Here is a 23,458-nt window from a genome sequence, read left to right as displayed (position 1 = left end):
TAGATGTTCGAGTGTATTCACTGTTGCAGTCTGGGTTACCCACCCGCCATCCCCCTTTTCTATAACTTCTCTCTCCTTCACTATACTCTAAAGCCTTTATAATGTATTTGCTTTTAGATGAAGGTAAAGTTTATGTTGCTAAAAGTGCATTTTTATATATTGCTGTTTAGTTTTTTTGTATATATATATATATATATATATATATTTGTTTTTTTTTTGTTTTGCTCCCCATTTGGGGGGGACCTGACATCTGGAGCAAGAAAAACTGAATAAAATGGCATTGGCTGCATGATGTTAAGTTGTCAATCTCGCCTTCATTCTTGCTGGATGGGTTCGGAGCCGATCCTCGGCTCCGACTCGGCACTTGCTAAGCTCGAGAGTCACTTTTACCAGCTCGAGGCAGCCCCATATCCCATGATGCAAGGCGGTAATTACCCAGATCTCGTTTGCCGTTTCGCTAATGAGGTCATCTTTTTTACCAGCTCCTGGTAAGTGATTTTATATTGTTATTTGTGAGGATATTTAGATCCAATTCCCTAAATTTTATTCTTTATAGTATTTTTAGTGAATCCTTATTCACTTAGCTCCATACCCTTTCTCCTCAACCCCTTATTCTTAAGTTCTAGTGTTTTGGGCCTTAGGCCTTACCCTCCCTTACAGTTCCTGTCAGGATTTTCCTAGGTGTGGGTGTTGTGTTGTGTATTACAGCTGTGTCTTACACTTCTAACTTTGTTTATTAGTGTTTTTCTGTCTGAGTTAGGGTTGCCACCTTCGTTCACGGCTAAAACCGGAGCCACGCCACGCCCCTCGCGTCACCAGTAACCCCGCCCGCCCCACCCCCTCTCCCGCCAACATACCGCCCATTTTGTGATGTCACGACAGCATCACTCAACGGGAACGCCCTCTTTTTTCGTTCCCGCCGCCTGCGTTTGGCTGATTTGCTATGCTTTTCTGAAAGAAAAGCATAGTAAATCAGCCGATCAACGGGAACGCCCTCTTTTTTTGCTCCCACCGCCTGCTTTTGGCTGATTTGCTATGCTTTTCTGTAAGAAATCAGCCGATTTACAAACTCCGATAGTCTGTTTCCTTTTTGAAAAGGACAGTGTTTTCCGGACTACCGGAGAATCAGTTTGATTTCCTGATAGTCCGGAAAAAAACCGAAGGGGTGGCAAGCCTAGTCTGAGTGTGTGTGTGTGTGTGTGTGTGTGTGTGTGTATTTAGGACTCAGACATGTCCAAAGATACTAGGGTCTCAGGTTTCAAGAAGTGTGACTCGTGCTGTCAGAAGATGTCTCTGACAGACGGTCACACTTCTTGTATTTATTGCCTGGGACCCCTACACCTGCAGGACTCCTGTGCTATCTGTCATTCCTTTAGCCAGAGAGTCCTGCAGGAACATAGAAATAAATTGATCCTCAGGGGTCTCCTTAAGCCTGAGAGCTCCCCGGCCAAGGTCGGTTCCGGGAAGCCCTCTAAGCCTTCCAAAACCCAGGCTTCGGTGTCCAAGTCTGTGGTCTTGGTTCCGACTCCGACGGAGTCGACATCGGCTCCGTCCGGAGCCGATCTTTCCTTAGTGGAAGCTTCAGTATTGGCGCCATTCGACTCCGATACCCTGGCTTCGGCACCTGTGTCGGCTCCGGCTGGAGCCGACACCCTAGCGTCGAAGCATGTCTCGTCTCCGGCTGGAGCCGAGATATCTTTGTCTCCACTCGGAGCCGACAAGTTGTCGGCTCCGATGGCTCCGTCCAAAAAGAGGTCTAGATCTCATTCTTTGGAATCTATACACTCGGCTCCAGCCTCCCCCCTGCTTTCGGAGCGGAGCCATCTAAGCCGATCATCGAGGTCTTCCAGGCTATCAGACCATGATTTAGAGAGAGTGGTGAGTAGGCTATTAAAATCACAGGCACTAGCCCAAATGCTCCATAGCCCGTCTCAACAGACGACCGCTATTCTACACCCTCCTCAGATTCCTCCTTCGACTCTCCTACAGAGTTCGGAGCCGGAGATTATTGGTACCGTGACTGTTGCTGCTTCGGAGCCGATACCACACCTTTCGGCTCCGTCGTCCTCGACTCCCATCGCCTCCTTGAGACCTTCCTTGGAGGGATCCGGGCGTCGGGCTTCCCTGGTCGGTTCCGAGGGGCGAGTGGCATCAGACCCTTGTCCGACCCCGTTCTTCCTCTCGGGGCTTCGGCCTTGGTGAGCTCGGCCCCGACATCTGCTTCGGAGCCTTCCCTCTCGGTGGGACCAGGGATCCCTGTTTCTTTGGAGCAGGATCTCTCGGCCCTCACTGGGAGGGGAGCCTTCGAGGTGATGAGGAGTGTGCTAGCCCCTGAGCTCAGTCAGCAGTCGGTTCCTCTAGCTCCTCCCTCTACGGTGCCTGTAGATACCTCTTCCCGCTCTCTTGCTCCCGGAACCAGAGATCCATCGCCCCAGGTCTCCCCATTGGGAAGAACTTCCTCTTCCGAGGTTTCTCCTGATCCTTCAGGTGAACCCCCGCGTAAGAGGACCTGCAAGAGGAAGCACTTAGACTCCCCTGAGTCTACAACATCGGATACCGATTTGGATGAGTCGGAGGGGTCCCCATGATCCCCCTCTGAGGATGTCTCCTTTTCAGACATCCTTGAGCTCCTGAAACAGAGGGGGAACTGGCCCTCCATTAACCCCTCCGAGGATGAATCGGTATACCTGGAGGCTTTTGGATCTCGACCCTCCACCTCCTGGGTGTCTCCGCCTTTCAACCCTCTCATGGAGGTCATAGCTCGAAAGGCGTGGGCATCTCCTGATTCGGTGGAACCAGTCCCCAGGAGACCTTCAAAATTTATTACTGCCCCCGCTGAAAAGCAGTTTCTTACTAAAGGTGTCCCGGTTGATGCCATGGTGGTGGCGGCCGCCACCAAGAAGGAACTTGCAGATCCTTCTGTACCAGTCCATCCTCCTAACAAGGAGTCTAGGACCGTGGACAGGTATGGTAAGTGGATGTTTTCCTCAGCGACCTTTGCTATGCGTTCGCTGAATTATTTATGTCACTTCACCAGACTTCAAAGGGACATCCTTAAAGAATTAGGTGAAGTAGTACAGGATCCTTCAGCAGCAGGAGCTCAGGAAAAGATTGCTTCTCAGCTGGGAATCCTTAATTCCATAACCAACTCCTCCATGCGGCTCATTTCTTATGCAGCCGATGGGGCGAGTAGAGCTGCAGGCACAGGAGTGGCTCTCAGACGTCAGTCCTGGATGCAGCTCTGTAATTTTGCAGACCCCTTTAAGGCGTCCTTCACAAACTCTCCCTTTGATGGGTCAACATTGTTTGGCCCTCAGGTGAAGGACACTTTGACCAGGTGTGAGCAAGACGGCAAGACTCTCTCTGCCGTAGGAGTCTGTTTCTCCACCCCTTCCAGGCCTTATCCCAAAGGTCAGAAGGGGGGGAAGATGTGGTTCCGAAAATCTCAGGGAGTCACGCCGGACGCACGTGGTCAGTTTACCCCCAGAGGCAGAGGGGGTAATAACACAGACGCCCTAGGGGCAGAGGGGTCCAGAACCAGGGCAGTAGAGAGCCTCTCTCTGACAAGCCCTTCCAGCATCCCTGAGGTGTTGCCCGACTGTCCACCCTTGGAGGCAGTCGGGGGGAGATTGTTGCTGTACCCAGAAGCCTGGTTTTCCCTCTCTCAAGACAGATGGGTACAGTCGATCATATCCGAGGGTTACAAGATTCCTTTCGAGGAAAGCCCCTTCCCTCAGAAAAGTTCCCTTCCAGACGTTCCACCCGGTCTAAGGGAAATTGCAAAACTAGAGGTTTCAAAACTTCTAGAAAAAAGGGCCATCCAGCCAGTTCCAACAGACCATTTAGAGTCCGGAATTTACTCAAGGTTCTTTTTGGTTCCCAAAAAGATGGGAGACTGGAAACCAATATTAGACCTCAGCAGGCTCAACAAGTCTGTCAAAAAGACGAGATTTCAGATGGTCACACTTCAATCGATTTTGCCTTTTCTGGGCAAAGACAACTGGATGTGCTCCATAGACCTTCAGGATGCGTACTATCACATAAAAATCCACAGACGCTCCAGAAGGTTTCTCCGCTTTCGGCTGGGGACCAGTCATTTTCAATTCAGAGCCCTGCCCTTTGGTCTCACTACAGCCCCCAGAGTGTTCACCAAATGCATGGCAGTGGTCACGGCTCACCTGAGATGTCAAGGATTCCAGGTGTTTCTGTACCTCGACGACTGGCTCCTCTCAGCCACCACCAGGCATCAACTTCTCCAAGCCAGAGATTACACCCTACGTCTCTGCAGTCAGTTGGGAATTTCGGTAAACTTCGAAAAGTCCTCCTTATCGCCCTGCCAATCTATTTATATAGGTGCAAATCTAGACACTACTTGGATGTCAGCAAACCTAACAAGTCAGAGAATCCTAGATATCCAGAACCACATTCGGATCATCCTTGCCAGCAAAAGGGTACAAGCCAGGTTGGTCTTGAAAGTGTTGGGCCTCATGACGGCTGCCATCACACTTCTTCCTCTGGCCCGTTTTTACATGTGTCTCCTACAATGGATGTTGTTCACACAATGGTCCTTCCAGCAGCTTCCCATGCGTCACAAGATCCTGGTGACACAGACCTGCAAGAACCATCTATCCTGGTGGATTTCCTCTCCTCTAGTCCATCAGGGCAGACCATTTGTTCCCCCGGCCCCGGTAGCCACGGTCACTTCGGATGCCTCCCTGATCGGGTGGGGGGGGCATTATCAGGGCAGGATGGTTCATGGCACGTGGCAACCGTTCGAATACCACCTGCACATAAATGTCCTAGAGATGAGAGCAGTGCTTTTAACGTTGAAAGCCCTCAAAGACTTTCTTCCCTTAGGAACTGTTGCAGTTCACACGGACAACATGTCCGTGGTGTGGTACATCAACAAGCAGGGCGGAACCAAGTCCTATCCCTTGTGTCGAGAGGCTCTCAGACTTTGGCAATGGGCGATCTCCTCTCATCGGTTTCTGGTAGCAACGCATATCCCTGGGAAAACCAACATAATAGCGGACAGATTGAGCAGAGCTATACTCATGCCTCACGAGTGGTCTCTCAAGCAATCCATAGTGGAGGAGATTTTTCAGAAGTGGGGTCGCCCATGCTGCGATCTTTTTTCTACTCCTCAAAACAGCAAATGCCCAGACTTCTTCTCTCTCTTCCCACTTCCGGGCCATCCCCCCAGAGACGCTCTTACCCAAGACTGGCCCCGGGGACTCCTTTATGCTTTTCCTACCTTTCCATTGATACCACAGGTACTCCAGAAAGCTACCGTTTTGAGAGCCAAAATGATTCTCATTGCCCCTTACTGGCCTCGACAAATTTGGTTCCCGTTCCTTCATCGCCATCTCTTGGTGCAGCCTTGGCACCTGGACCCAGCTCCAGATCTTCTGACCCACCAGTCGGGTCAACTGCACCTGTCTGTTCCTTCCCTCAACCTCACAGCTTGGTTGCTCCACTTCCTTCCTTAGCCAGGCTTCCTATGATCTCTAACCTCGTTAGAGACATCATAGTAGCTTCTCTTAAGTCCTCTACCAGGAGGATTTACTCCAGCAAGTGGAAACGCTTCTCCCTTTGGGCAAAATCTAAGAACATAGATCCCTTTACTGCCCCTATTCAGTCAGTCTTGGATTTTCTAGCGGAAATTTTTCACTCAGGTTCTTCGTCTTCCACAGTCAAAGTTCAGTTGGCAGCAATCTCGAACTTTCATGTCGGGTTTGCAGACCACAACATTATGTCCCACAAACTTTGTAAAGCCTTTCTTAAAGGAGTGTTCCTTCTTAAGCCCCCTGTTAGGGATCCTCCACCACAGTGGGACCTAAATTTAGTGCTGACATCCTTGATACTTCCCCCTTTCAAGCCGGCTGCTTCATGTTCATTAAAGTTTCTTTCTTGGAAGACACTTTTTCTTGTCGCCATTACCTCGGCTAGAAGAGTGTCTGAACTTCATGCCCTCTCTGTTCATCCCCCTTACTTGGTCTTCCACAAGGACAGAGTATCCTTGAGAACCAATCCATCCTTTTTGCCCAAGGTTGCTTCTAAGACCGATTTAAACCAATCCATTGATCTTCCTGTATTTTTTCCAAATTATTCTAACAGGACGGAACAGAAATTACATTACCTAGATGTTCACCGCCAACTCAGATATTACTTGGACAGAACGAAGCAATTTAGGAAGTCTGATCAGCTCTTCCTTTCTTATGCTGAAAATAAAAAAGGTCTCATGGTTTCTAAAGTGACCTTATCCAGATGGCTATCTTCCACCATTTCTGACATTTATCAGCTTAGGGGCAAACAACTGAGCTCAAAACCTAAAGCACATTCCACAAGAGGTCTAGCCACTTCTACAGCCTTTCAGGCTAGGCTACCCTTAGATACTATTTGTGCAGCAGCCACTTGGGCCACTTCTCTTACCTTCGTTTCTCATTACAAATTGGATTTGGCCTCCAGGGACAGGGCAAGCTTTGGTTCCACAGTTCTCAAGAGTCTGTTCCATTGAGCCACCCAGGATAGAGGTGCTAGGGACGCGGTCCCATCCAGCAAGAATGAAGGCGAGATTGACAACTTAACATTTAGAAGTTATGTTCCTACCATAATGTTCCATGTTAGTTGTCTTCTCTCGCCTTCTTTCTTGCGTCCCTCCCTCCTATCCCCCTAGCCTGGACAGACCTTGATCTCCCTTTTTCTATGGAAGATTCTTCTTCCTTGGACACCAGTTAGTTCTTGGCCTTGATTACCTGGTTTCACTTTACAGCCTTTTTAGGTTAGTTGTTCCTCTTTCCTTCGTGGAAAGTTTTTGTAGGCAGTTTTTTCCTCTAGATACCAAACGAGATCTGGGTAATTACCGCCTTGCATCATGGGATATGGGGCTGCCTCGAGCTGGTAAAAGTGACTCTCGAGCTTAGCAAGTGCCGAGTCGGAGCCGAGGATCGGCTCCGAACCCATCCAGCAAGAAAGAAGGCGAGAGAAGACAACTAACATGGAATGTTATGGTAGGAACATAACTTCTAATTTTATACCCCTGACGACCTGACAGCATAGAAGAGAAGACAGCAACCGACGCAGGACCCAAGACTTTGTTATTCAGGCCGACTGAGGGCAACCTGCCAGCAGATTACCCAAATGTAATGACTGCACCAGTGAATACACTCGAACATATCCATTTATGATAAGTGTACACAACTGTACTTTTTTAGGATAGCTTGCAGGTTCGCTCTTAAGTAGGAGTATTGTTTTTCCTGCTGTTAACCAGGATGGTGTCTGTTCGGATTGTGCATATAAATAGATCTTACTCATGGTTAACTCTTCATGTAAAGATGTTAACACTTTTAGCCAGAAGTTAGGTACTGCATGTGGGCCTGGGATTTTCTGATTAGGAGTTTTTCCTAACTTTGTTTCAGTCTCTCTGGATGTTACTTCATATCATTTCATATCCTGTATCTTTAAACTTCTTATTCTCTCTTTTACTTTTTCTATCCATTTAGCATCTTTATGTTCCACAGGATCTTCATAGATACTTCTCCAGAATGTATCTATTGCTTCTATTTTCATGATTTTTCACTTCCTTTTACCTTGTTTCCCAGTTCTTTATAAAACTTTTTTGGGTCATCAATAAATTGCTTATTTTGTACTTTTCATTTATATTTATCTCCTTGTCTTCTACGTTTTCTGCCTGTGTTGATAGTTTTAGTTTATTATTTACGAGTGTCAGGGCTGGTAACTCGGCATGTAAAAATCAACTACCAATCATTAGTGGACCGAAGTTCCGCTGTGGCGACCCCTAACCGGGAAAAGCCGAAAGACCCCTAACCGGGAAAAGCCGAAAGACATAACATTTATGATAGTCCATGATAGATCCTGGTCTATTCTGATACTGCACATCTATCTTTCTAAATATTTTTGTTGATCTATTCAGTCTTTTCTACTCTTCTAACAGTGACACTTCTTGTCTTAATTGCTTTATAGTTTTCTCTATTCGATACTTCCATGATGGCATTCGACTTCTCCGTTTCCTTTTCCTCACTACCCCGTGTTCTTCTTGTGGTAGAACTTTATCAGTTACTAATTTAGCTGTACAGTAATATATCCTGTTTACTTCTGTTATGTCACATGGGAGATAATTAATGTGTTCATATATTTTATCAAACGTCTGACTTTTTGGGTTTTATTGACCTTCTGCAGTCTATTTCTTTCATTGATCTTAATATGTCTGTCTATCTGTATTAAATCAAGCAACTCTTCTTTAGCTCATTTTCTTCTAAACTGAGGCCACGTTTTTTATTTTCCATTTCCTGTGGGCATTCTATAGAAAGTTCTATAGCATCTTCATGTTTCACATTCTCTTCAGTGTCATCTTTTGCCATCTGTTGCTCTGTCATATGGGAACTAACTGGCCTGTCACTCCTCAACATTGACTGCGTCAGAGTTTCTACAGTTTCCTGTTCCTTCCCTTGCTGTCCAGCTTCAGGTGAATGTTTATACTGGTTTCCTGTGGAAGGCTCCAAAATGTCTTCATATGGCACCTGATAAATTGCTTCCTGTTCCACTGGTTTCCCCTTAATTTGGATGTCCATTACTCTATCCTGTTGTGGTGCTTTCTGAATTAGATTTTCTACACTTTGTAAAGTTTTCCATGTCCGGATTTTTTTGCCTGTGTTTCTCTTCAAATATTTTTGGTACTGCTCTTTTTCTATTGATTAGTTTTGCGTTCTCCTTTGCATATATATTATACCATATTAAACCTCTTTTTCTTTCCCATGTACATATTTCTTCTTCATATGTCTCTTGATCTTCCTGTTTCTCCTTACTGTGGGGACTCGTTCCATCATGCTGTAATATAACCTGTGTAACCTTCTACACCATATCCTTCACTTTGCAGGCACTCCATAACTTCAACTTCTATTTTTTAACTTCTACTTTACTAATCTTCTTTTCTACATTCCCTCTTTGTGATATTATTCTTTTGTTGTAAAATGTTCCATATCTGGATGCCTTTGCCTGTATTTCTCTTTGAATGTCTTTGGGCCTTCCTTCTTTATATTGAGTAATTTGGCTTTCGCCTTTGCATAAATATTGTGCCATATCAAATCTCGCTTTCTTTCCCATGTCCATATTTCTTTTTTATACTTTTCAAAAATTTCTGAGTTTTGTTGTTTATATTATCACACTTCCTCAGATGTGTTTTTTTTTTTTCCAGATTAAAGTTTCTTGGTCTGTGTACTGTTTTTCACTTTCCAATGTGGGTTTGGTGGTTGCACTTAAGACCAAGAACTCTTCTTTGGTGCCTCCTCCTCCGACCCAGTAAGATTTCTAGGCCCAAGATGTAGATTAATCCTTTGAATCCTGCTGCACCATCAGGTTAGTTCCAGCTCCTTAATATCTGGAAGGCCCTATGCTTGTGGGTGTGGTAATGTATCTTTAAGGGTCTTCATCCAATGCCAGAGCTAGGCCCTGCACAGGTCTTTCCTACCCATGTGCTGCCTCGAGCAGGTGTTTCTCCCAATGCCAGAGTCTCATCACCTAAGTTTGAAGGGCATGATCTTTGCAAACTTAACCTCATGAGCATCAAGTGTGAACCCACCAGTATGGAGCTAGAGATCATTACATTTGTGTCTTCAGTAGGAGACTCAGAAGATCCAGAGGCCCTTACCCCAAAGACCAATTTTTTCTCCCTTTAGCAACAGGCAAGCCATACAAAAAGATAACAATATTGAGCAAGGAGGAGTGTATAAATATTTGGGAACTGATGAAGGATCAAAAATAAAACAAGAACAAATGCAAATAAAACTTAGTAAGGAATACTTCAGAAGACTTAAATTAATCCTGAAAACAGCACTGAAATCTAGGAACAAAATCCAGGCTATAAACCAATTTGCTCTTCCTGTCATAACATGCAGTTTTGGAGTGATTGACTGGCCCCAAAACGTGTTGGATAAATTAGATAAGAAAACAAGAAGGATGCTTCATTCTCACCAAATGATTTATAAAAATCAGTGCATACCAAGATTATATATTCCCTGTTCCGAAGGAGGAATGGGCCTCCTTGAAATTGATTATATGTACAGATCTGCAATTGTGGGACTCCGCACGTATCTGCTGACTTCACAAAACCCAAATGTAGTGAAAGTTTTGAAACAAGAGGAGAATAAATCTAAGATGACTTCTCTGCTTACTCTAGCAGAAGCATATCGGTGTCAAGCAGGAATGGAAATCAAACCAGAAGTAGATAAAAATCAGGCAGCAACTGAATGTGCCAAAAAAACAAAAGAAAGAATATAAGTTGAAGGACCAGATGAGAAGGCAAGAAATGTGGAAAAAGCATAAATAAATTTGCAAGTATAGAAAGCTTCTGGAAGGGCCTCGTGTTGATCAGGAACAAATGCAGGAATGGTTGAGGAGAGGTGAATTCAAACCAAGAGATGAACGGTTAATACTGGCAGCCCATGACATTGGGCTGCATACACGTTGGTTTACAAAGTCCATTGAACATGTGGGAGAAGCAGATGAATGTAGGTTTTTGTAAAACCGAGCTGGAAACAGGCGCACACCTTGTTGCTGGTTGCAACATACTAATGGCAGAAGGACTGTATACTGAAAGGCATAATAATGTGGCAAGACTGTGGCACTGGGAATTGTGCAAACATTATGGTATTGAAGCAGCTGAAAAACACTGGAAACAGGAGCCACAAAGCATCATAGAAAATGAAGATGTCTATATCACATGGGCTCACCCATTACCAACAGTTCAAAAGATACATGCTAGAAAACTGGATGTAGTGGTCCAAGAAAAGAAGACAAAAGTAGCATTGCTCATTGAAATAGCCACACCCAGTGACTACAGTGTCTTGTGTACAGACAGACACAAAATCATAAAATATCAGGATTTGCAGGCAGAAAACAAGAGCAATATGGAAGAAAGATACCAAGACAGTTCCAATAGTAGAAGGAACAACAGGTCTTATAAAAAATGATCTACAGCCGTATTTAGATATGTTACCAATCCATGTAACCCCATACAAATTGCAGAAGGAGACTTTACTGGGCACATTGCAGCTGCTGCGAAGAGCACTTCTGGCTGACATCAAGGATTGAAACAATACTAATTTCATGAACTTTAATCATAGTTTGATGTAGGACTGGAGTCCATTCATCATAGTATTAGAAACCCAAAAAATTTGGAGAAATTAAAAAAAAAATATAGCCTTCTGTAAATAGACTTTAAACTACAAAGAAGGAAATGAAGACCCCCTTCAAGGGAATAACCAGCAGAAGCATGGAGCCTTGCACAAATACCAGGCCCACAGCGGCCTGTAGATGTTAGCATTATTAAGGATTTATTTTGTATCACTGAACTCCTGCCTGTCTTGCCATTTTGAAGGTAAAGAGTGGGGTTCAAACTGTATGCTGCTGTGAACACCTCAGTGCAATGTACAGAAGGATCTGGTCTGTATTCTCAGTTTCTGTGCTCCTGAGGAAGATGCCCACTCCTCCGTGATCTTGGGTGCCCCCTTCAAAAGTGTTAAGAACTCCAGAAATTTTCTTTCTTTCTCTTTAACAACTTTTTTAACTTGGTGCAAAATCACCTTAGTGTTGCTTCATGGTTAAATGTCACACGTTCTGTTTTCCAGTATCTGTAAGTATACTTCATGGCGTATTCTTCATGTTACAAGGGATAAAGAAGAAAAGAAAAAAGGACATGTATATTAACCAGTTGATGTTGCAGTATTGTATGTTACAGCAATGTCACTGGCTACCTTTAGGTTACCATTTGTAAGTGTATTCATTTTGCTTTACCTTTTGGCCTGTCCTAAACGTATTGTTGCTTCCCCCAGCTTCATCCTCCGAACTGGGTGTACTCTACCCAGATTTAGCCATAGATAGTTTTGTTATAGCATCTAGTGTTTCCTTCTTCAACTTCTTTATATCTTTGTAACTGTCTAGCTGCCCACTAAGGTACATATTTAGTCTGCTTCCTCTCATGCTTCATTGTTGCTGTGCCTCTTAAAATTTCATTACATCCTTAAAATCATCTAACCTTGGCGGATTAGCCATCTCCCATAACTGGGTAAATCTTTTTTTTTTTTTTTTTTTTTTTTTACACAAGTCAGCATACTGTGAGCAAGTTTTGTTGAAAGGCAGTCATTTCTGTTGTGTTGATTATTTTCTTTAATTTTGTTTACTGGGATAGAGCCCTGATCATATTTTAAAATTTGCTAGCCCAGCCCAGGTGATAGACAGTACCAACAATAAAGTAAGATTAAAGGTATAACTAAATTGTAGAGCATAGTGATGTAACATAACATAGATATAAAACGTATGCACATATTTACAAGAAGGTTTAAAAAGAAGTAGGATCATGTGTATTCAGTGCTTAGTATAGGTGTCATAGGTGAGGTAAATGTGGTCCAGCCAAAAGAACTTAGTATATACAAGTATGGAGGGAAATGTTGGCAGTTAAGAGGGTGGAAATTGTAGATTACTAAGAGCTGCAGTAGAAGAGCTAATAATAGGAGGAGTGGATATTGGGTATGTAATAAGAAGTTGATAGGTCAGCTTTAGAAACAGTGAGTATGAGTTTATTAGTTGGAGAAGCTAGGAGATTAAGCAGACAAGGTTTTCTGTGATGAATGGGTAATAGTGCAGCCATGGGAGTTAGGAGACTTGCACTTATATTGTTCAGTTAGTTCAGACCTCTGTTCAAGCAGTGACTGCTTGTAGTCTCTGATTTTAGTAAGATCAGTTGACAGTGGAAAAGGGTAGCTGTGGTCTTTGAAATGAAGTTTAGTGCTTGACATTATCAGCATAAGGCCTTTAGTGGATTGGCTTCTTAAGCTGTAATGTGGGTTAAATGTAGTTAGTCTCAAAGTTAGGAGGATGGTGCGTCTTGGTGTAGGAGTTTGAAAAGTAGGCAACCAAGAGGGTGGTTGGCTGTGTCTTGGATGGGTAGCCAGTTTGCCTTTTGTAAGGTGTTGCACTGATTTTCTTGCCAGTGGAAGTTGGTGATAAGATGGCAGATGTTATTAGAAAGAGATTGTAAAGAGGTAGTGTTTTTTGTAAGGCAGTGGTGAATAGGGGTTGGAAGTTCTACTTTTGCAGCCTAAGGATGCTGAAGTAGATTGTGAGAGGAAATTGGATAGCTTCTGTGCTCAGAATAGGAGGCAGTCGATTGTGGATCTGATCTTATGAATGTGGTCTTCGAAGTTCAGGGATTGGTCAAGCCAAATGTCAAGATATCTAAACGATCATAGTGAATTTAGTTAGGTTGTTGTCTTAGTCTTTGATACAAAGAGGTCTAGTGAGTCTTTTCTTTGTGCCAAACAGCACAGACTTTTTTAGGGTTGATAATCCATCAATAAGAGCATTGGAGCAAATATTACTACTTCTACAAAATCCCCTACATCTGGTCTTTGAATCCTTCTAACACCCTACAGCTCCAAAGCACATGCATCCAGGTACCCATGTCTGTCTCTGTTCAACAACTTCCATTGACACTGGCAAATGTCCTTGCCAACCAATGTAGAAGTACTTGTGGAGGCAATTCCTTGCAATGATTTTGCACCATCTTACTTTTGTGGTGCATCCCAGTCACCCATGTATTCTGTCCCATGTCTCCTTGAAAATCTCTCTTTCCAGATCCCTTACCCAAATATCTTTGAGCTTAAATATAGTATATGAGTTTAACTTGAACAGAGTTTTCACTGCCCAACTTGTCAGTGTTTTCCAGTTAAAGGCAGTTTTCTGGCTTGGAGTAAGAAAGTGAATAACATTTGTTTCTGTTGTTTTGAGGTGCCCCATATATTTAAATCTCCATGTATTTCTAGGTCATGCTTCTGACAGGTCAGTTCCCAACTCATCCATGCCCCCCACACACACTTCTAATGTGCTTCCAGTAAACAATATCAGCCCTTTTCCATAACTAGTTCCTCAGACCCAGTGCCAGACTGCTGTCACATTTGTGAAACTCTAACTGTACAGAAGTATTGTTTCACTGTAGTATCTGACTCTTCACCATATATTTTCACAAAGTATCTAGCTGCAGCCTGATAAAGGATAGGGTGGTGGTCTTTCCTTTTTAAGCTAAAGCTAAGCCCTTCTGTTTCATTGTCTCTGACACTTCCCTCCAATTGCTGTTTGCTTCCAGACGGAGTTATATTCTAGTATTTGTAAGAATAGTAACATTAGCTAATGACTTTGGGATATTGTACTCTGCACCAAACAAGTCCTGTTAGAGCAAGTAACTATTCCCAGGCCACACTCAAGTCTTCTGATTTCCCAAGTAAAATGTCTGAAGATACTGGCTATTTTTTTATTCAGCTCAACCAATTGCCGCTGTGGAAATTATTGAAGAAATACAAAAATGAAGGGGCAGAAGTAAGTATTTCAACACTTTAAAGCATTGATCCATCTTCAAAGGAAATTTTTTCAGTGAACTGTTTTCCTCTCTCAACTTTTGCAGATATTCCTCTGCTGTCTTCATAGCTGGATTCTCCAGGGTTGACTAAACCAAACACCCAAATATTTGATTGGGTCTACACTTGTCAAGAAAGGGAGCTTCCACATCAGTACTATGAAGGAAGTAAGGTGTATCCATGGCACCCTGGTCTAAGACCTCCCCAAAACTCATCAGCAACTCAAAAGCCTACTTAAGATCTTTTTCAGGAGCCAAGTAAAAGAGTATTATCATCTGTGTAAATGAAATTATAACATTCTGCCCTTCTATCTCATAACTAATTAGCGTACATCTTCTCATTAATTCAACTAAGGCTCTAAATTCAAATCAAACAGGACCAAGAAAAGAGGGCAACCCTCTCTTGTACCTCTAGAAAGTCTAAAGGCTTCAGATAATCCTATATGCATTTTACTTTACCTATGATCTTTGATAGCAATCCACTGTTAGTTAGATCAGTTTTGGGAGCATTCCAGACTTTATTAAAACCACTCTTAGATAAGTCTGGTCAACCCATTTGAACACCTTTTCCACATTCAAACGAACAGGTGCTACTTGCTTCCCTCTAGCATTAGCATCCTGCACCACTAGTGCAGTTTTTGTAATATGGTCAGATATCTGACACACCTCCTCACAAACCCAGTTTGCTCCAAACCAACTAAAAATGGAACCACTGTATCCATCCAGTTTGCAAGGATCACTGTAAACAGCTTGATGTCATGGTTCAGTATTGAGACGGCCAGATGTGGGCCCTTACCTTCCTTCAGTATCCGTGTTAGCACTGCTTATCTTCATGTAGCCAGGAGGAGACATACCCACCACTGTACTATTAAATAAGGATGTCATCACCTTTCAGGTTTCTTCTTACATGCAGCCTAAAGCTCTAAAGGGATACCATCCATCAAAGAGGTCTTCCCTGATTTTTCTTTGCTAACACCACCTTAAACACGTTGATAGTTATGGGTGCAGTCAGTGTCTCTGCATCTGCCTGATTCAACCTGGGAAGGTTCGGATCTCTTTAGAAATGTTCTCCTTTATTATCTTCACTAATTTGCACTGTGGTATGCAGTACTTGATAATACCCATGGAATTCTTGCAGGATAGTCTTTGAATGCTTTTTCAGTCCAGCCTTCACTGTCTCTATATAGCTCTGAAATTATTTCCAGAAATGTTCCTTTTGACAAATTCACATGGGCATGTGCTAAGGAGAGTGTGTCTTCTGTCTGCAAGATAGGCTTGACTCTTGAGTCTCACACAGCTGCCCTTACATGGGTATAACTGTTAATGTTTGATTAGAGAAAAATTGCAGAGAGTGGCACTGGTAAAGGTTAATCTGCCAGAGGTGTGACCATCTGTGTTTGGGAATGCTGTTTCCACGAAAAAGAGAAAATAATCTCCACTGTTTGATTTTTTCAAGCTCTAAGCATGAAGGAGAAGAGCTAGCCTATTCTTCTCAGATTTCATTGCCAGTGCAGTATGACTGTGATGAAGGAGAAGAAACCGTTTCTTTTTGTTCCCTTCCAGAGGATATGCTGTCAGGTGTCACCTTAAATCTGATATTGGAGTACTTAAAGTTCCATAGAGGTGTCAGAATCCAAAAACATTTACATAGACTTCTTGGATGTTAACAGTCCCAAGCCTTTAGCAGTCTCCCTGTCATCTAGATGTATGGGGATGCTTTTGAATTGGCATCTCTAGAGACAGAATCCCAGCCACCTGGTTGGCATCTGCAGAGGTAGGATCCAAGCCACCTATTCCAAAAAAAGTCAGATAGGTTCTGTAGAGCCAAAGAGGCCTATAATTTTCTTCACAAAAACCTGAAGGCTGATCCAGCAGTTCTTTTCTTTGAAACTGTGAGGGGATATAAGCTAGTGTGAAGCTCAAATATGCTTATAAAATGTTAAGGAGAACAAGGTTCTTGATCACATTGAAAAGAAAGCGCACACCTCTGCTGCTTTTCCTTTTTGAGCAGTAAATACCAAGCATACATTAAGTACCAAGGAAACATTCATAATGGTGTATATGAGGTCAGGTATCTTATTTGAAGGCTTAAACCAAAGTGTGCTGATTAACGCAGATTGTTTTAAATGTGGGTAAGCACACTGTTAAATGCAGGTATGATGCTGTTTTTGTCTGCAGTAGAGAAGTATACACTACATCCATAATTCAGTGATCTGCATGACATAGACTGCAGCCTTTTCCAGAAGATGTTAAAAGGCAACAAGCAGTATTCAGTGGAATCAGTGAAACAACTTTTTCTTCCACTCATTCCTAGGTACAGTACAAACTACTTAGCCAGGTAAGAGCCTAATTACAGGAAATGCACTACAGGAGACCAGCTGAAGCAGACGAAAAACATAGGAGGAAAAGCAAGCTTAAGCAACTGGGCAGCAGGGTTGGGGGAGGGATAGGGAATCAAATCCCCTCCCTCTGAGGGATATTCAAGCCAGTAATCAGTATGCCCCCAGCTCCTTCCCCCCTTTATCTCTTCCTTCCTCTTCCAGCCTGTTGGAGGGGGAGGGGGGCAGCCTGCCTCAATTAAGAGATATTTTGTTTAGACTGACCTCTCTGAGATGGATGAAGGACATTATTTCACAAAGTTACAAGCTGAAGTTCAGAACATTTTCAACCTTAATGGACATACCTCCAGGCTCTTGGTCCAGATGTATCTAGCATTGGAGGTGCTGGAGCAGTGGATTACCTGTGGTGAAATGGAGAAAGTTCAGTCAGAGGAAAATAGACAGGAATTCTAATCCATACTCTTCCTGATCCCAAAAAGGATGAACCTTGAAGGTCCATCCATGATCTTTCCAGGCTAAACAAATCCCCGAGTGCGTCCAAGCTTAGAATGCTTACAGTTCATTTAATTCTGTCATTGTTGATTCTACAGCCCTTCTTAGTCACCCTCAATATAAAAGATGATCACATGCAGATCTCAATTCATAAATACAACAGGCAGTGCTTGAAGTCCAAGGTAAATGAGACTGAATTCCAATTTACTTGTCTGACAGTATGAATATTCACTAAATGTTAGGCAACAGCACTGGGAAGTGCACTTTTATCCGTAGGTAGACAAGTGTCTGATCAGTCCCTTTTGCTAGGAGGTGTAAGAAGATCTTTAATAATGCTGTGTGTAGATTGCTTGTACCATGTTCTAAATGTACCAAAACTGAGCCTAGTCCCAGAGAACCTAAATAGTTCCTGTGCACTGTCTTGGACATGGAAAGGGGATATATTTAGCTTTCCAAAGGAGGAGTCCTCCAGTTAAAGCTGCTCTTCACAGGCCTGGCCTGTAAGTCTCAAATCAGCAAAGGAGATTTTCCAAGGGTTGGGGTACATTTTTCATCAGTTTGTTTAGTCCTTTAGCCTTTCTGCATATGAGAAAGATCCAGTGATATCTCAGAAATCTCTTATAGCTGGACTCTCACCCACTGTGTAATTTGATTTAGAGTTATCCATGCTGTCAGGAAGGAGTTCGCCTGGTGGGCTCATTGAGTAAAATTAAATCAAGGTTTGGCCCATGGTTGTCCCCAAGGGTTGGAAACCCTTACCACAAATGTGTCAGACCTTGCCTCTAGGACACCTCCAATGTTGCAAGCCCATGCTTAGTAAATGCACAGTTTTCAAGGAGATGATTGTACTCCTTTTTGCTGTGAAGGTTTTTAAGTCTGCTGTGATGCTAGGACCCTAAGGGTGGTCACAGTAAATACCACAGTGATGTACATAACAAAGAGTTCTCACTCCTTCCAGCTGTGTAGGCTGACCATGTCGGTATGGGAGCTGGATGCCCAGTCGGACAAGTACTGCCAGGCAACATACATACCCACAGTCCAGAATGTGATGGCAGACAAGCTGAGCAGAGCCGGCATGAACAGTTCTGATTCAAAACTGAACCCAAGTCTATTGCACAGAGGTGGGAGCTGGCAGTAGTGAACCACTTTGTCAGTCAAGAATTACCTTTTTGAAGAAATTCATTTTGCTCCAGAGCCAAAAGAAGGAAAGCATATACGGTGAATGTCTTTTAACATCTGAAGCCACAGAAGACTGTTTTACTTCTTAACACTTCTGCCTCTGTTACCAGGAGTGATATAAAACATCACATGAGACGTGGTCTTACTGGCGGCCCCTCTCCTGCACAGGCAGCCATAGTTTTCCCAACTTAGTCCAATAATCAAGCAGTGTTCTGTTTTATACTCAAAGCATTGAACCCTACTCATCCAAGACAAAGGAGATAAATGCACCCAGTGCTAAGGAGTGTGACTGGTAACATGGAACCTGCCAGTCTGATACCTTTGAAGGAACAGCTTTCAGAGGAAGTGATTAGCATTTTGCAGGAATACAGAAGTTTAGCTTTAAAAAGTCTTATTGTGGAAAGTGATACCTCCCACAGATCATAGAGAATATTGCTGCCTGCAGTATTTGGCAGAGCTTCTGGTAAGTGTTCGTTCTTCTGCATTATTCAAGGTCCTTCACTTGGCTATTTCTGCATGCCTTCCCGTGACTTCACTGCTAGACTACCATCTTCAATTCTAAAAGAGGGTGTTAGACCTCAAATCTAGAAGGAAGCAGTTACCCTGCTCATGAGGCTGAACCATGTCATTGAAAAGTTAACCTTAGTTAACATCCTATGAGCTAAATGACTCACTAGAATTCAAATCCAGTATGTTTTGCTTAGTTTTGTTTTACCTAGATGAGCTGTGCTCCAGAAGGGCATGCAGTATTAGAAGCTGAATGGGCTGCCCTTTTATATCCATGCATCACGTGGATATGGAATAGGTAGGTTGAATTTCCTACTGAAGTGGGTAAAGGAAAAGAAATTTCTAGATCAGATATCGCTCCTTTTTTTGTTACTGCTGATGCAACCATTATGATTGCTGCTTGTTTAACTGCATATATACAAGTATCCCAAGCAGAAGAAAGAGCTCTTTCTGTTAAAAGTTTCTAGTGATCTTCAAAAGTAGTTTGTCATCCATGTGATCATCTGACAGTTTTAAACATATTCATATAATCACATTTTTAATGTGGCCTTGGATAGCGTTTCTGGAACTTGTCCACACAATATACCAATTAACTCTTTTTCACATTCTTTCAGTTTCATCTTTCTAACCTAAGAGAGTGACACTCAAACCATGAATCCAGTTTTAAATTTAAACAAATATGTTTATTATGTATTGTCTTTTGTGTGAGAATCACATCTTTTCTCACTCAGCCTTGTGATGCCCAAAGGGAATACGTTTGAAGTGTAGACAAACTGTCCACTTGTGCAATGCTGACAAGGCCATTAAAAAGGCCAAAACATATGTCCACAGCCTGAATGTAACCATAAAGACTTAAAAAGTAAAAAAATAAAAAAGGCATAGGCATTCATATGCCATGTGAACACTTGATGTCCTTAAGTTGTAATTTGCATATATCCCACAGGCTTCAATTACAGGAGGTTTAAGGTATCAAGCAGTGAAAACTCTAGTTTGGTTGTTTTTTTTCCTTGCAATTTTTTACTGAATGGTTTTTCTGTGTGACCTTTTTGCCATTTGCTTTGAGCATAGAAACACCTATACATATTTTCCCGTTGTATAATGCTTGCTTGTGTACTCTCCAGTCTAAGAATTAGCTCTTGTCTTACAAGTGGTGTAGGCTAGTGCAGTAAACTCAGTCGTTGACGTGTCCAAAATCTCAAGCAAAAGGAAGCACCACTTGCGCTTTTGCTTAATGTATTTCCAATGGTATGACAATGGGTAATATCCATCCTTGCAGGGTGTATTATTGTACAAGTCAGAGAAAAAATGTCCACTGTAATCCCCAAGTCCTTTATATATTTTTTGCCTTTAAGATACCTAGTTATGTACCTGAGCTTGTCAAATTTTAATCCATCCTTTCTGCTGTCTAGAAAACAATATAATTGTGGTTGATACATTTTATGAGTAAACAACCTTAATCAGTACCTCTAATACTCAGTTTTAGCAAATGTTAATTCCTCAAATTCTTGTCTTAAAGATGCAGTTGAAGAAGATTTAAACGTTACATGCATTGCATTTTGCACCTCTCCCATCTTCTGTAATTTCATTTGCAGTTTAGTGTGTAAAATAAGTTTATGTTTTCATGCATTATGTAGCTTCTGCTGTCCAGTTAAAGGACTACAAGTACCATGACCTTCCTGAGCAGGAGGGAAACCAGTAGGATTTGTTGTCTCTTTAGGCCCAAGTTCATTGTAATGGTCACCGTGCTTTAATTTTTTTCTGTGTTGTCTAAACAAATTATGTAGGTAGAGGAGTCATCTGTATGTGTGTATTTTTTAAAACAAGAGGTATAGAGGCAGAATGTTAATTTAAGTGGGTGCTGGTAATTTGGCATAGAGAGTTGAAAACCTCTCTTCCTGTGGAATGCTGTCCTATATTTTATACTGAGTGACAATGAGTTCACACAGTTTGTGTGACCCTCATTAATGACCACCTGGTCTCCTTGAAGAAGTGCATGGGAAACATTTAAAGAAAAGAACTTTTATTAATAAGAGAACATTTGACCTCAAAATGGGAACATTTTAATAGCCAGACAAAGTAATTAGGAAGGCCTTGGAATTAACATTGACTTATGCAAAAAACTGTACTTGCGTATTATCGCAGCCACATTTCGAGGTTGCGATAATACTTAAGTAGCAATTTCTCCAGTTTCCAAAAAGTTTCTAAGAGCAATGTTTACATTCTGTCCCTATTTTCTACGTCAGTTTTTCACAAACATGATTCATTATTTGGAAACAGCAGGGCAAAAGGATGCATGACCTCAGAATGAGCTAATGTCTTAAAGGATTCCGTATTTACTGGTCTTTTTTTTTTTTTTTTGTAATGTCTTGGTCTCCAGGTAGTTTCCGTGTTTAGCTAAGTGAATGGTGCAAAAGGACTGTAGCTGTGGTCTTCATTTTAAGGTACAGTTTTCCCGTTTGCATATTTTTAGCCTGTGAAGCAGCCCGCAAATACCTGCAAAGACCGTTGGGTTTGTTTGTAGAAGCGTTTTTATGTTATGTAGTAATGTGTACACCGTTAAACATGTCTATCTGTATGTTGAAAATCGCATGCAAATTACTACATGTAGAAAGAGCACTGGAAATTAAAAGTTAAAGAAATCGTTACCGCTGCTTACTGGCAAGCTGCAACTGAATGCAAGATGTCATTAAGGCATACATTAGCAGCTTGCCAGTAGCAGCACTAACGATTTTCACTGCATCAGAAAGTCATTTGCTCTAACATTACCACTTACAGCAACTTCGAAATGCGGTTGCGATAATACGCAAGTACCCAAAATTCTTTAGCATGAAATAAATAAGTCTGCATAAGTATTCTTGTGTGATCTCTGTGTTCTCCCGGTTAAGCAGACCACATTCACCTCACAGCACAAACGTTTAAAGAAGCACATCCTGGGTGGGATTCTAGAAGGTCTTGCATTACTGTCCATGTTTTAGAGGAATGAAAGGGGTGAATTAGAAATGATAAGGGCTTTTGCAATTGTTTGCATACTCCATGCACCAGATGAGCTATCAACTTTCTGGGATGATGTAATAAACTGTATTATGTGTAATAATGAATGTGAATTGTGATATTGACAGTGCAGATCTTATTGCTGTTTGCAGACACACAGGTTGAGGATTCACTTCTGCTATCCTATTGTTTAAACTTTGTAGGTGCTTACTTCAGTCTGGAGGCAAGATCTTGCCACAACGTGTGGTCATGTATGGGATGCTGGTGGATTCACAGACATTGTTACGTGAGAGTTCCGTTCAAGGAACAGAACCCACACTTGGTTTAAACATAGCACCCTTCATCAATCAATTTAAAGTATGTATTATGTTAATATGTGTATTTGAAGTATTAATGAAACATGACAGCTTTAGTAACTCAGAATGCATAAATGTTTATAAAAACAAAATCACAGTAAATGCTAATGGCAGTGGTGGTGTGATTATTCATTTAAAATTTAGCTTATTTTCATTGCTTTTAACGTGGGAGGCTCAGTGAGATTAGAAGTTTATTTCTCAGGAGTGGCACAAGACCATAAAAGGTATAAGCAACTTGCTTAAGGTCATATGGTTTCCTAGAGGAGATGGATAGGATTTAGACTCTGAGGTCCCATGCACATGTGTTTAAGATCCATTAGTCATAGAAAAATACAACCGGCTTAAATTAGGTCTGGCACTGATCAACAGTCTTGCATTATACTAGTAATATTTATTGATTTTAATTCAAGTCCTCTGCATAATAGGCTTATTTTATTTTGCTTGGTTTGCCTTGTTAGGGTTAACTGCAAGATAATGCTAAGTAAACCATGCAGTAAAAGCTCTAAAAGTGGCTGCTGGTATCAGGTTGGATATATGTTCTCTATTCCATCTGTATACTTACAAAATGTGTTGCATATTTTGTGTGTTTGTGTATGTATGTGTATGTATATATATATAAAATAAATAAATAAAATATATATATATATATATATATATATATATATATATATTATATTTGTAAATACACGTGCGTGTGTATGCATGGGTCTTTATCATATTATTGAAGGTTCATTACCGTAAACCTTTGTTCATCGAACTGTAAAACGCGAATGTTCATTTCAACAAATGACTTTCCCAGGGAAAGTAACCACTTGCCCAGCATCAGAAATTAGCCCTTTTCCCCACTGTAGTGCAGTCTTGGAGTTGGTATATATAGTGGGGGAAGGGGGTTGGTGGGTTTGAAACATACCTCTCAACTGTCTAGATTTTTGCCTCAGAGTTTTGTTTTTTCCTCATAAAATTTGTGGTTTTCTAGCAAATTATTGAGATTTGAAGTCACTAAATAGTAATAAATAATGACAGACATTTGAGTTGCAGACTTCATATTATTCAAAAATGCATAATAATTCAAAATGTGTTGATGTTAAGTTGCCTCTCTCGCCTTCGTTCTTGCTGGTTGGGATCAGAGCCGATCCTTGGCTCCGACTCGGCCATCTTCTATAGCTCGA

At 42.1% G+C, this 23,458-nt stretch overlaps 1 protein-coding gene across 1 annotated transcript in view; it reads left to right on the top strand.

Moving 5' to 3' along the window:
* Positions 1 to 23,458, top strand: part of PRMT9 (protein arginine methyltransferase 9) — a 907,971-nt gene that overhangs the window by 735,917 nt on the left and 148,596 nt on the right. Inside the window, exon 11 of the mRNA XM_044062247.1 lies at positions 22,137 to 22,290. Coding sequence (XP_043918182.1) covers positions 22,137 to 22,290 — 154 coding nt within the window. The remainder of the gene's footprint in view (positions 1 to 22,136; positions 22,291 to 23,458) is intronic.

This window comes from Protopterus annectens, chromosome 2.part1 (genome assembly GCF_019279795.1).
Source record: "Protopterus annectens isolate FY-2018-M chromosome 2.part1, PAN1.0, whole genome shotgun sequence".
Classification (NCBI taxonomy): domain Eukaryota; kingdom Metazoa; phylum Chordata; order Ceratodontiformes; family Protopteridae; genus Protopterus; species Protopterus annectens.
This window is presented reverse-complemented; position numbering and strand designations above follow the sequence as displayed.